Source organism: Canis aureus, chromosome 8 (assembly GCF_053574225.1).
Source record: "Canis aureus isolate CA01 chromosome 8, VMU_Caureus_v.1.0, whole genome shotgun sequence".
NCBI lineage: Eukaryota > Metazoa > Chordata > Mammalia > Carnivora > Canidae > Canis > Canis aureus.
The window spans coordinates 39,668,171-39,681,781 of NC_135618.1; the positions used below are offsets into that span (position 1 = coordinate 39,668,171).

At 43.2% G+C, this 13,611-nt stretch overlaps 1 protein-coding gene and 1 non-coding gene across 2 annotated transcripts; both read left to right on the top strand.

Moving 5' to 3' along the window:
- The first annotated feature begins 235 nt into the window (after nucleotides 1–235).
- TRNAR-CCU (transfer RNA arginine (anticodon CCU)) lies at nucleotides 236–308 on the top strand. Its single transcript has one exon. It is a non-coding gene; the product is annotated as a tRNA-Arg (tRNA).
- An 8,813-nt stretch (nucleotides 309–9,121) lies between these two features.
- On the top strand, nucleotides 9,122–10,225 carry OR1F1 (olfactory receptor family 1 subfamily F member 1). Its single transcript, XM_077907045.1, is given in 2 exon segments — nucleotides 9,122–9,582; nucleotides 9,585–10,225. Coding segments are annotated over 2 exon segments (951 nt in total). The 5' UTR covers nucleotides 9,122–9,272.
- Nucleotides 10,226–13,611: the final 3,386 nt, after the last annotated feature.

Consider the following 13,611-nt stretch of genomic DNA (forward strand, 5'->3'; position numbering starts at 1 on the left):
GAGGAAACAAAAGAGCCAGACTCCGCGGAGCCGGCACGGGAGGAGCCGCAGGGGCGCAGGCGGAGGCGGGAGACTGCGCGGTCTGCGCGGAGCTGCGCGGGGAGGGGCTGCTGTTTGGTTCACGACTGTTCTGAAAGCTTGAATGCGCGCTGCAGAGACTCCGGCTGGTTTTGAGTAAGTACCCAAACCAATCTTGGCAACACTTTCTAGCCACTGAGCAAGCAGCTTGGCAGCTGCCCCAGTGGCCTAATGGATAAGGCACTGGCCTCCTAAGCCAGGGATTGTGGGTTCGAGTCCCACCTGGGGTAATAGGAAGGACATACCCTTTAGGTGTGTCAGGAAGTTTTAGATTACAGGGTGGGAAAAACCCACCCACCGGAAAGGAAGGAAATAAACCAGGTGGAACTCAAAGGCTCTTCTAAGATCTGTAAAGAAACAGCTGGGAGTTTCTCTTCTACCCAATCAGTAGGGAAAGAGGAATGTGCTCTAACATCCACACTTTGATAAAAATCTGTCTTAGAAGTACTGACGGCTACAAGGAAAACTGGCTAATGAACGTACTAAGAGTCTCTGCTGTAAAGCTCCACTGTGCAGGTGTGTGTGTTCCAATTTTTGTAAAAATGGTAACTCTCAAGCCACAGTTGTTTTAGAAGGAGTGCCCAAAAAGGAAATGGGTCTAAAAGGCTGTGAACACTCAGGGCCACGCAGGCAAGGGAAGAAAATAGAAACCAGCAAAATGCGAAGTATGAAGTTCAAAAGGTAAACAGAAAATGTGAAAAACAGACGTTGCACCTATGATACATGAATGTCAGAACTGAATGGGCATTTGGAGAGAATCAAAGGTGACACCGGCCAATGATAACGTTGACTTGATCTGGGTTAAGATCGTGGGTGGTGAGATCCCTGGGTGGCTCAGCGGTTAAGTGCCTGCCTTCCGCCCAGGGCATGATCCTGAGGTCCCAGAATAGAGTCCCACATTGGGCTCCTACATGGAGCCTGCTTCTCCCTCCTCCTGTGTCTCTGCCTCTCTCTTTGTGTCTTTCATGAATTAAAAAAAAAAAGATTGTGGGTGATTTTCTGCCTGGAGTTCTGTTGTTTCAACATAGTTGCTTCTGGGACTTTTTAAAATTCCCTCAGGGCCTCCTTATTCGAGTCTTGGTGTCAGTCCAGGATTTTGGTGTCCAGCAAATGCTGTTTTTGACAGGCTTGTAACTCGGCACTCTGGGTGACCCAAAGGTCCTGTGTCCTCAGAAATGCCATGTGAGGCTTGTGTTCTTGCTCAGGTGCATGGGGTCCAGAATCAAATCTCAGAGCAGCCACCTCCAGTGCTTTTTTGTTTTTTCTTTTTAGTTAAAAAATATTTTATTTATTTGAGAGAGAGAGAGAGAGAGAATGAGCAGGGGTAGGGACAGAGGGAGAGGGAGAAGCAGACTCCCCGCTGAGCAGAGAGCTCTACATGAGGCTCCATCCCATACCCTGAGATCATCACCTGAGCAGAAGGCAGGCGCTTAACCAACTGAGCCATCCAGGTGCCCCCTTTTTTCCTTTTAATAACAAAAGTGGGGCAGCCCCGGTGGCTCAGTGGTTTAGTGTCGTCTTCGGCCCAGGGCGTGATCCTGGAGACCCAGGATCGAGTCCCATGTTGGGCTCCCTGCATGGAGCCTGCTTCTCCCTCTGCCGTGCCTCTGCCTCTCTCTCTCTCTCTGTGTGTGTCTTTCATGATTAAATAAATAAAATAAAAAAATAACAAAAGTGAGCAGCGCTGGTATCAAAACAGAGGAGAGAGGGCAAATCGCCCCTGATAAGACGCATAATGCATTTCATGCTCGGGTTAAATGTCAGTGTGGCCTGTTAAGTTGCAGGCATCAAGCTTGGTGAGGAAGAAAATAAAAATGAAAAGGAGCAACTTCCCCTGATCCAGAATCTGACTCCTTTTCTTCTTCTATCTTAAACAATCCATTTTGTTAATTGCTTATAGCAATAGGTGCTTATAGTAGGTGTTCAATAAACATTTAAATGACTGAATGACTCATAGGCCAGTGGTTTGGGGTATGCTGGGGCACCTTTGGGACCTACAACTTATGGGAAGACACAAGGTCTCAGCTAGGGAGGCGTTTTCCTGTTGGGTGTGTTCTGTGATTGAGACCCTGCTCCAGGACCCTGACCACAGAGTCCCTGAGCCACTTGCTGACCAGGAGACCTGGATCAAATCCTCCGTGTGTGTGTTTCTCCTTCAGCCAACAGTTAGCGGTGCTCCAGCTCTATCCTGGTGATCATGCCAACGGTGCGTTTACACTCTTTTCTGACTAGAAGTGGCAGCTGTGTGCTGACACCTAGCTCAGACAATAGAGCATGAGACTCTTAATCCCAGCGTTGTGAGTTCAAGTCCCAGAGTGGGCATAGGATTGCCTTTCTTCTTGTGCACTAGGCAGAAGAGAAGGATGAGAAAGCTGACATTCCTTAAATACATGCCCAGTAGATGTCCTTGGGTGAAACTTCTTAAAAGTTAGCAAGACTCAGGGGCACCTGGGTGGCTCAGTGGTTGAGCATCTGCCTTTGGCTCAGGTCACAATCCTGGGGCCCTACAGGGAGCCAGCTTCTCCCTCTGCCTGTGTGTCTCTGCCTTTCTCTGTGTGTCTCTCATACATACATACATACATAAATAAAATATTTTTTAAAAGTTAGCAAGACTCAGAAACATGATGTGCATAGGACTGTATCATTTTATTTTTTATTTATTTATGACCAACAGAGACAGAGGCAGAGACACAGGCAGAGGGAGGAGGTGGCTCCATGCAGGGGGCCCGACATGGGACTCAATCCCGGGTCTCCAGGACCACACCCTGGGCTGAAGGCGATGCTAAACCACTAGGCCACCAGGGCTGCCCAGGACTGTATCATTTTAATTAGATGTAGTCTATTCTCAATCTTGGCACTTTTGACATCATAAATCAGATCATTTCCTGTTGTACGGGGCCATCCTGAAAACAGCGGAATGTTTAACAGCACCCTTGGGCTTTATCTTCTAGATGCCAGTTTCTCCATAGTTGTGACAACTAAGAGTGTCTCCATATGTCCAGTGTCTCATGGTTGTGAGCTACTTGTCCAGAGAATCAAGCCCATAAATATTGTTGCAAATAGTTCTCATTTGAGATCTGACAGGAGAGCTAGCTTGGCACAGGTCCAGGGTGGCCTGCCATGGCCAACCTAGAAAGCAGCCTAGTGTTGTCAGGAAATGGGCTATGTACAGAGGGCTGAACAAATAAGTTAATATATTGAGGCTAATGGGAACCAGTTTTCTCACTGGTGGAACTGGAAAAAAGGAAAGCTTCAGTAAGTCCTATGGTGTTGTATAGGATTGGGGGTATTAGTAATGGTATTTGATAACTTGGTAAAGGTGTGTCACTGGGAAAGATGGTTTATGGTAGTGACTTTATAAAAGCAATTTTAAAAATATTTTATTTATTTACTTGACAGAAAGAGAGAGAGAACACAAGCAGGGAAAGTTGCAAGCAGAGGGAGAGACAGAGAAGGCTCCCCACTGAGCAGGGAACTGAATGCGGGGCTCGAACTCAGGACTCTTAGATCATGACCTGAGCTGAAAGCAGACGCTTAACCAATTGAGTCACCCAGGTGCCCCTATAAAAGCAATTCTTATAATGTTTTATTTTACCCTTGAAATTAGAAGTATGGGACACCTAGGTGCCTTAGACAGTTAAGCATCTGCCTTTGGCTCAGGTCATGATCCTGGGGTCCTGGGACTGTCTTGCATGGGGTTCCTTGCTCAGCAGGGAGCCTGCTTCTCCCTCTGCCTGCCACTCCCCCTGCTTGTGCTCTCTCTCTCTCAACTTGACAAATAAATAATTAAAATCTTTAAAAAATGATATTAGTAACTTATAAAGTGAAATAATTTGATACTATATGAATGTCCTGTTCCCCAACAAATTACTACATACTGCTTTAACATTGTTTCATAATCATTGTCTCAATAATTTATTTCACTGGGAGTTAAAAATGAAGGTTTCCTAGTTCTATAATTTTTCTGTATTTCATAACTGGCATTATTCTGTAAAATAAAAGTTTTTCCCCAAAAATGACCCCAAGGTGACCTTCAGACTGTTTTTAAAAAACAGGGTACATGCTAAATTCTTTCCCTTTATTTATATTCACCTCTAGTTATGGCAAATAACCTTAATTTTTATACTATTATTACTGATTCACAGATTTTAATATATTTGATGTCTTATAATCACTTATAGTTATTATCCTATTGATACTCAAATTGTTTCAAATTTGGCCAGTGGGAGAGCCTTTAAATTATCATGTATGGATTGGTGTGATCCATTTGAAGGTCATTTGTAGGTTAGAAATGTCCTCGTTGAACTTTGAGTATTTTCTTATTTACTGGCACACATATAATGTCCTAGACTCACCTTACTTTATTCTTGCCCAGACTTGGAATCAACCCTGTCTCTATGGAATCCTATTTCTTTTTAATAGAAAATGGTGTTTAGAAACCAATATCTGAGTACTAGGGGTGTTCACTGATACTGGGTTGTCATTGATTGCAGATTTTGTTTCTTGTTTAGTTCACTTTAACTTTTATTTTTTAAAAAGATTTTATTTATTAGAAGGAGAGAGAGGGGGAGAGAGAGAGAGAGAGAAAGAGAAAGAGTGTAATCAGGGGGATGGACAAAGGGACAGGGAGAGAATCTCAGCAGACTACTTGCTGACCATAGGGCCTGAGGTTGGGCTTGGTCCTGCCACACCGAGATCATTGAACTGAAATCAAGAGTCTGAAACTTAACCAACTAGGCCATCCAGGTGCCCCAGTTCACCTTAACTTTAAAAACAGCTTACTGGGGGTCCGTTGGTTGCTCAGAGGTTTAGTGCCTGCCTTCGGTCCAGGGCATGATCCTGGGGTCCAGGATCGAGTCCCACATCAAGCTCCCTGCACGGAGCCTGCTTCTCCCTCTGCCTGTGTGTCTGCCTCTCTCTCTCTCTGTGTCTCTCATGATTAAATAAATAAAATCTTTAAAAAAAATAAAAACAGCTTACTAATTTATCCTTTTTTCTTAAGTGTTCCTTCTCCAATCCTTTGTTCAACTCAGCTGATGGAGCAACTAGTAGATCATAGTAACTAGATTTTTTTTGTTCAAGGACATTCCTTCCCATTTCCATTCTTTGGATCTGTTTGGGGAAACTCCTCCTCTCCTCCATTCAGTCCTGATGATAATGTACATCACTGGATTATCACATGGAATGCATTGGGTGTATGATCTAGGATGACCAGAACACCCCACTCTCCCATACAAAGTGGTTGGTTCAGATTTGGGTGTGGATCCAAGAAGGAATGAGCACAGCCTTGGCTGGAGTTAATAAATAAACACTGTTAGGGGCACCTGGCTGGCTCAGGCGATAAAGCATGGCCAGGGATTGCTAGTCCGGGAGGATGTGAGTTTGGAGGTTCTGGTGGCCACCCTGTCTGCCACATGGAGAGAAATAGTCTGTAGAATGAAGTCAAACAGAAACAAATAAAATAGAGAGATGAGAAATACAGGTCCTGACACCATTATTTGGGCCCCTGCATGTAGCCCTGCCCGAAACTTGCAAGAACTTTGGACTTTGCAATTACATCCAGCAATAGATTCTACTTCTCCTAAGCTGTTAGGAGTTGGTTTTTCATCACTTGCAAACATTTTTTTTAGTAATTCAGGAACTACTTTCCCCCTCATCCACAGGTCCTTGATAATGAACTTTGTGAAGTGTTCTTGGCCTGTTTTGGGGATAGAATGTACAGAACTTGATATCTGATATGAGTCTGATGGAGGTATGAGGACTCATTATGGCCCTGAGGTTCTTATCTTGAGTTACTAGGAGCAGATGAATATTTATTGAGATGTCATAATCAGAATGCAGAATACATTGTTCAGGGCAGCCGGGGTGGCTCAGCAGTTTAGCGCCGTCTTCATCCCAGGGCCTGTTCCTGGAGACCTGGGATTGAGTCCCACGTCGGGCTCCCTGCATGGAGCCTGCTTCTCCCTCTGCCTGTGTCTCTGCCTCTCTCTCTCTCCTCTCTGTGTATCTCATGAATAGATGAATAAAATCTTTAAATAAATACATTATTCATAAATAACTCAAAGTGAAAGATCAGTTAGAGTAACACTCTGGTTTCCAGAAGACATTTTTAAAAAATTTTTATTTATTTATGATAGTCACACAGAGAGAGAGAGAGAGAGGCAGAGACACAGGCAGAGGGAGAAGCAGGCTCCATTCAGGGAGCCCGACGTGGGATTTGATCCCGGGTCCCCAGGATCGCGCCCTGGGCCAAAGGCAGGCGCTAAACCGCTGCGCCACCCAGGGATCCCTCCAGAAGACATTTTTAATTTTTTTTCTTTTTTTAAAGATTTTATTTATTTATTCATGAGAGACACAGAGAGAGAGAGGCAGAGACAAGGCAGAAGGAGAAGCAGGCTCTCTATGGAGGAACCGGATGAGGGACCCGGTCCCAGGACCTCGGGATTATGCCCTGGGCAGAAGGCAGACACTCAACCGTTGAGCCACCCAGCGATCCCCAGAAGACATTTAAAAAAAAAAGATTTTAATTACTTAGAGAGAGAGAGAGAGATACAGACAGAGACAGAGAGAGACAGAGAGATTACATGAGCAGGGGGAGGAGCAGAGGGAAAGGGATAGGCAAATTCTCTGCTGAGCAGGAAGTCCAATGCCTGATGTAGGGCTCAATCCTGGAACTCCAGAATCATGACCTGAGCTGAAGACAGACGCTTAACTGACAACCACCCAGGCGCCCTCAGAAGACTTTTTTTTTAGTGATTCAGATGCCATTTCTGGCCCAGGTGTATGGTTTTTAGGAGTAACCCTTTCATATTATCAACTCAGGAAAATAAAACTTTACAGTGCATAAGATCAAAAGATTCATGGGCACCTTAAAGCCAGATCTTATCTTCAGTACTATGGAGTGGTAACTATTGGACTTAGAAATTCTATGTTCAAAAAAAAAAAGAAATTCTATGTTCCTCATTGGCATCCATGTTATACTAATTTATAAATGGACTCAACAATAGTTCCTATTCTACTTCATTTACCCCCAAATTAAAATATAGAATAAAAAACTTATCAACTTATGAAATGAAAATGAAAATGACTATTGCCCTATGAACATAAGATAGTATTTCCAAATGATTTTTATCTAGAACATAGATAATTGAGTAGAGAGTGAAGGATGTGAATCCCTTCAGCCTTCGTGTAGTGGACATGGTCTCTAAGCCCAGTGCATTGATGAGAGTAGGGGTAATGAGATAATTTATATAAATTACCTAACTTAATCTGAACAACTGTACAAAATGAATATTATTTTGTGGTTCTGTGAGGGTTGATAGATTTCTCGAGGTTGTACAACTGGTAATATTGGATCTGAGAATTAAGTGTACGTCTGTGTGAATCCAAAGTTTATTCTTTTAATTCCTATAGAGCATCATATATATTTCCTAACAAGGACACCATTCCAGCTTGGGTGGGGATAAAATATAGGATTGTGAGTTTTCTCTAGTAGAAAAAATTGTTGCTAATGATTTCCCCTAAAAGATTGCATCATTTGCAATATTGCCAAGCCCTAAAGCTGCAATAATGTAACTCAGATAACAGGTCTTTATCATCAGTGTTGGATCCAAAAGAGCCCAAGGAGAAGGGACAATTAATTACTTGCTGTTTGTCTCTAATGAGGCTCTTAGGGACTATGGCCCTAGTGGCCATGGAGACTCTTGTAAAGAGCTGGCCCTCTGATTCCCTCAAACCTCCTTCCTGTACCAAGGCTTGAGTCTGTGTACTCCCGCCCTTGTTCAAGCAGATTTATCCTGAAAACCTGAAAGACAAGTCCCCTTTGCTCAAATCAACAATCTCTGGCCAGGTCTGGAAAAGTGAAGCAAACTTTGGATTTCTGGTGACTGTAATGAATGTCGTTCTTTCCAGGTAAGAGTCAGATCAGTGAGACTATCAATAGCTAATTGTTTTTTTTTTTAATTCTTTTTTTTAAATTTATTTATGATAGTCATATAGAGGGAGAGAGAGAGGCAGAGACATAGGCAGAGGGAGAAGCAGGCTCCATGCACTGGGAGCCTGACGTGGGATTTGATCCCGGGTCTCCAGGATCGCGCCCTGGGCCAAAGGCAGGCGCCAAACTGCTGCACCACCCAGGGATCCCCTCAATAGCTAATTGTTAAGATAAACCTTTGTGGAGGGTACTTCTCACTACATCTTTTTTTAAAATGGAACCAAAGAAACAGTTCTGAGATCATCAACCGTCGTTGCAATGACCCAGTCATGACCATATATGTCCTGTATGTTTATGAGACCTGAATGAGACCTGAGCTGTGGGGAAAACTAATTGACCAAGTTCATGCCCATAATTTTGTGTCATTTCCATTTCCATTTTACAGGTTAGACTGAGGGAGCTCAGTGGACACAACCAAGAAGGGCTGGCTCAGAGCTCTGTAAAGTGCACATTATCATACTGACTGATCACTGATATCATCCTCAGAGCAAATATGTTAGGAATGTGTAACGTGTCCAGATTAGAAACACTGGAAATCAAAAATGTCCTGTAAGGCAACACCACTAATGATAACCATGACATCAATATCCCTTATTAGGGTGTGTGCTTACTATATGTCAGTCTCTTTGGTAACCACTTACATGTGTTCTCCAGTGCTCGTTATAAATATTAACCTCTCTATTAATATTCTTATGTCTATTGTGATTTATGACACTATTCTAAAAAAATATTTTATTTATTTGAGAGGGAGAACAAGTAGGGAGGAGAGGGAGAAGCAGGCTTCCTGGGATCAGGGAGCCCAATGTAGGGCTTGATCCCAGGACCCCAGGATTATACTGAGGCAAAGGCAGATGCTTAACCAACTGAGCCACCCAAGTGCCCCAATTTATGACACTATTTAAAGATATAAGGTCATGATAGAAAGTTTAAACATACAAAGAATTTATGGATAAAACCATTGTCACAATCTTTCAATGTCCTTCCAGAGGCATGGCTTTCATTTTCCTGATAGAAGAATGAATGATGGCACAGAAAAGGCCATCACTGGCCAAAGCACACAGGAAGCAAGGTTCTAGTGCCTCACCTATGTCACACAGCCTATCTCCTTCCAGTCTTCTTAGTTGCTCCGCTTTAGCCATCGTTTTCCAGGCTTTTGGATTGTCCCTGCTTTGTCTGCCTCTGGGCTCAGGCTTCCAGCCCCATGAGAGGGGCAAACCAGTCAAGTGTCTCCGAGTTCCTCCTCCTCGGGCTCTCCAGGCAGCCCCAGCAGCAGCAGCTTCTCTTTGTCCTCTTCCTGAGCATGTACCTGGCCACCATCCTGGGAAACCTGCTCATCCTCCTGGCCATCAGCGTGGACTCCTGCCTGCACATCCCCATGTACTTCTTCCTCAGCAACCTGTCCTTTGTGGACATCTGCTTCTCCTCCACCACTGTCCCCAAGATGCTGACCAACCACTTACTTGGCACTCAGACCATCTCCTTCTCTGGCTGCCTCACACAGATGTACTTGTATTCATGTTCGTGGACATGGACAATTTCCTCCTGGCTGTGATGGCCTATGACTGCTTTGTAGCCATATGCCACCCCTTACACTACTCAACAAAGATGACCCACCAGCTCTGTGCCCTGCTGGTTGCTGGGTCGTGGGTCATTGCCAACCTGGATGTCCTACTGCATACCCTGCTGATGGCTCAACTCTCATTCTGTAGAGACAATGCCATCCCCCACTTCTTCTGTGATGCGAAGCCCCTCCTGAAACTCTCCTGCTGACACACACCTCCTGCTGAGGTGATGATTCTTTTTGAAGCAGGGTTGATCATGATCACTCCCTTTATTTGCATCCTGGCTTCATATATCCGCAATACCTGTGCTATCCTGAGAGTCCCATTCACAAAGGGAAGATGGAAAGCCTTCTCCACCTGTGAATCCCACCTGGCTGTGGTTTCTCTCTTCTATGGCACCATCATTGCTGTGTATTTCAATCCTTTATCCTCCTACTTAGCTGAGACAGATATAGCAGCCACTGTAATGTTCAGTGTGGTGACTCCCATGCTGAACCCCTTCATCTACAGCCTGAGAAACAAGGACATAAAAGGGGCTCTTGGAAAAGTGCTTGCTATGAATTTTTTTCTACTTGGTAATGAAATGGGCTAAGAAAATCTTGGAGGGAACTAATTAGATCATGCATTTTTTTTCTATTGTGCAAAACTTAGCTATTGTCATTGGTAAGAGAATAATTCTACTATGAGAATTATTATTATTATGGGAATTGGGAGGTCAAACTTGATCTATTTGCTTTGGGATAAAGATGGAAAGAGAGATCCTATACCAAATAACCTGACTGTTACAATTGTCAGTGACCTCCAGCCCAAACCCACAATGAACATACATCTTGTTGAATAATTCTGGTTTATTAGGCTCACCAAGGAGAATACATACCATGGGCAGTAGTGAGGCATGTTAGTAGGAAGGGACTAGACAGGACTTACTAAAAGACTTAAGTTTGCGTGAGGTGAATTTAGTGAGGATATAAGGAATTGAGTCTGTGCTCTGGATTACATACTATCACATAGTGGCGACGATTCTGATTGAGTATTCTGAAAATATTTTATCTAGGAGGGGCTGCTGGGTGGTTCTGTCAGTTAAGCATCTGATTCTTGATTTCTGCTCAGGTCCTGATCTCAGGATGGTGAGATCAAGCCCTGCGTCGGGCTCTGCACTCCATAGGGGGTCTCCTTGAGACTCTCATTTCTCTCTCCCTCTGTACCTTCCCCCTCACCTTGCCGCGCTGCTTACACACACACACACACTCTCTCTCTCTCTCTCTCTCAAAAAAATTTTAAAAATACTTTATCTAGGAGGGAAGAGTAGATTAAGGCCAAAGCTTTGATTAGCGAAGAAGTACCAGTGACTCGTATCAGCCAGTATAGGGGAAGGAGTTTGGTCATCTCTGTGGCTTGGACAGTGTTCATATTTTTGTGTTCAGACATAATTATAGTCTCTTTTTGCCCTGGTCCTTAACAGTCACAGAGTACCTTGTGTGGTACTGATATTCTGCGTGTTCATCAGGAGAGCACCAACCTAGCTGTGGTTAGGGCTGTGAATTCACCTAGCTGTGAATACCAGGAAACTCCTGGGTGTCAGGGCTGATTTCTCTTTCTCACAACAGAGACATAGAGATAGGGTCACATCTTACTGGAGGGCCAGAGTAGTGTTGGGGCAGGAAAGAGAAGTGTTCTTTTAGGGCTCCAAGAACCCTCAATTTTGCCATGCATTAAAGCTAATTATTTTTTTATCTTACCTGAGCTTTCTGTGTCACATAGCATTAAAACAGGAATATGGGTAAGTTAAACAAGAAATATCTTCCAGAATCTCAGCCATGTCAATCATGTCAATCAACATCTTTTTTTCCACCCTGCCTTCAATTTATGTCAGTACACTAAGATATTTTACATAATTTATATCTTGGTTTTCTACAATATTTCTTATAATAAAGCTTTTCTAAATTGCTATGTAATCTCCATAATTTTATTTTACTGGACTTCTATATTTCCACAGGTTGTTCTAGGAAAATGTGCTGACTAGTAAGTCAGCTTGTAAAATAAAACATAGGGCAGCCCTGGTGGTTTAGTGCCGTCTTCAGCCCAGGGCATGATCCTGGAGACCTGGGATGGAGTCCCACATCAGGCTCCCCGCACGGAGCCTGCTTCTCCCTCTGCCTGTGTCTCTGCCTGTCTCTCTCTCTCTCAAATAAATAAATAAATAAATAAATAAATAAATAAATAAAATCTTAAAATAAAACTAAAACATAAAGGGGTTGCCTGGGTGGCTCAGTGGTTGAGCGTGCCTTTGACTCAGGGTGTGATCCTGGAGTTCTAGGATCGAGTCCCACATTGAGCTCCCTGCGAGGGGACTGCTTCTCCCTCTGCCTATGTCTCTGCCTCTCTCTCTGTCTCTCATGGACAAATAAATAAAATCTTTAAAAAACTAAAACAAAACATAAGGGAAATATATTTAAAAGTATGAGAAAATTAATTTCAAAAATGATTGTAGAACATAAAAATCTGACCAATGTATGAAACAACTGGTTAAAACATGAACAGGATGCCCTGGATTTTGAGGAACAAAGAAGAAAATAGGATAGTGCCCCTTAAGTTCAGGGAGATAGGTAAAATGACATCTTGTACCAAAACAGAGAATTCAGAATCAGAGTATGTTTCTGAGTTTAATGTGAGATTTTATGTTTATCATATTTATGTATTGATATGTTTGCCTAATGGAATAAATGGCAGCATTTCAATTTTTAGTCTTTATATCCAAAAAATCTTCATAATAATATGGAAAATACCTGTTGCTTGAATTTTGGTTGTTTTTTATTAACATTTTATTTACTTATTCATGAGAGACACAAACACAGAGAGAGAGAGGCAGAGACACAGGCAGAGGGAGAAGCAGGCTCCATGCAGGGAGCCCAACGTGGGACTTGATCCCAGGTCTCCAGGATCACACCCCAGGCCAAAGGCAGCACTAAACCACTGAGCCACCAGGGCTGCCCTGTTCCTTAAATTTTGAAAGAAACCATCCGCTTGGGGCACCTGGGTGGCTCAGTCCATTAAGCCTCTGCCTTCAGCTCAGATCATGATCCCAGGGTTCTGGAATTGAGCCCCATGTTGGGCTCTCTGCTCAGCAGGGAGCCTGCTTCTCCTTCTCCCTCTGCCCTTCCCCCTGCTGTGTGCTCACTCTCGCTCTCAAATAAATAAATTAAATAAACAAATAAATAAATAAATCTTTAAAAAACCCACTAGGTTCTATTTCATGTATTTTGGTGCTCTGTTGTTAGGTGCATATATGTTTATAATTGTATTTATTCCTGTTTTATCCTTTTATCAATATAAAATTTATGGGCATAGACTGTTCATAATGTTAACCTTAAAACTATCATTTACCAGCAAAAATGGGTTTATTTGGGAATAGGAGTGAATTGCAATTTGGGACATGCAAGCAATGGCAAAACCATAGGCAATCCGGGAAAACAAAGCAGAAGACTGCTCTTTTATAGAGAAAGGTGGGGAGTTTGGGAGGAGCTGTTATAAGCAGAGAGTAAACTGGGAGTTCCATTGTGTTGTGCTTCCTCATTGGCTGAGTTGTGACTCTCTGTCATTGTCTGGGTTTGCTGGGCCAGTAGTAAATCTTTCTTCTCCTGCTGAGGTAGTCAAGTAGTATCTACTCACAAGGCATCTCTTTCTGTTGGGTTTGTAATTGATGAGGAGTGGTAGGGTGTGAGAGCTCCTCCTCCTGGACTCCTTACTCCTTTTAAAGTGAAGTTTCCTGGAGTGCCTGGGTGGTACAGTCATTTGAGTGTTGGATTCTTGATCTCAGAGTCCTGAGTTCAAGCCCTGTGTTGGGCTGCACTCTGGGCATAGAGCCTACTTAAGAAAAAAAGTGAAGTTTCCTTTTATTAATTTTCACAATATTCTTTTAGTATCCTTTTCATATCCAAAGGATTCATAGTAATGACCCCTTCCCTTTTTCATTTCTGA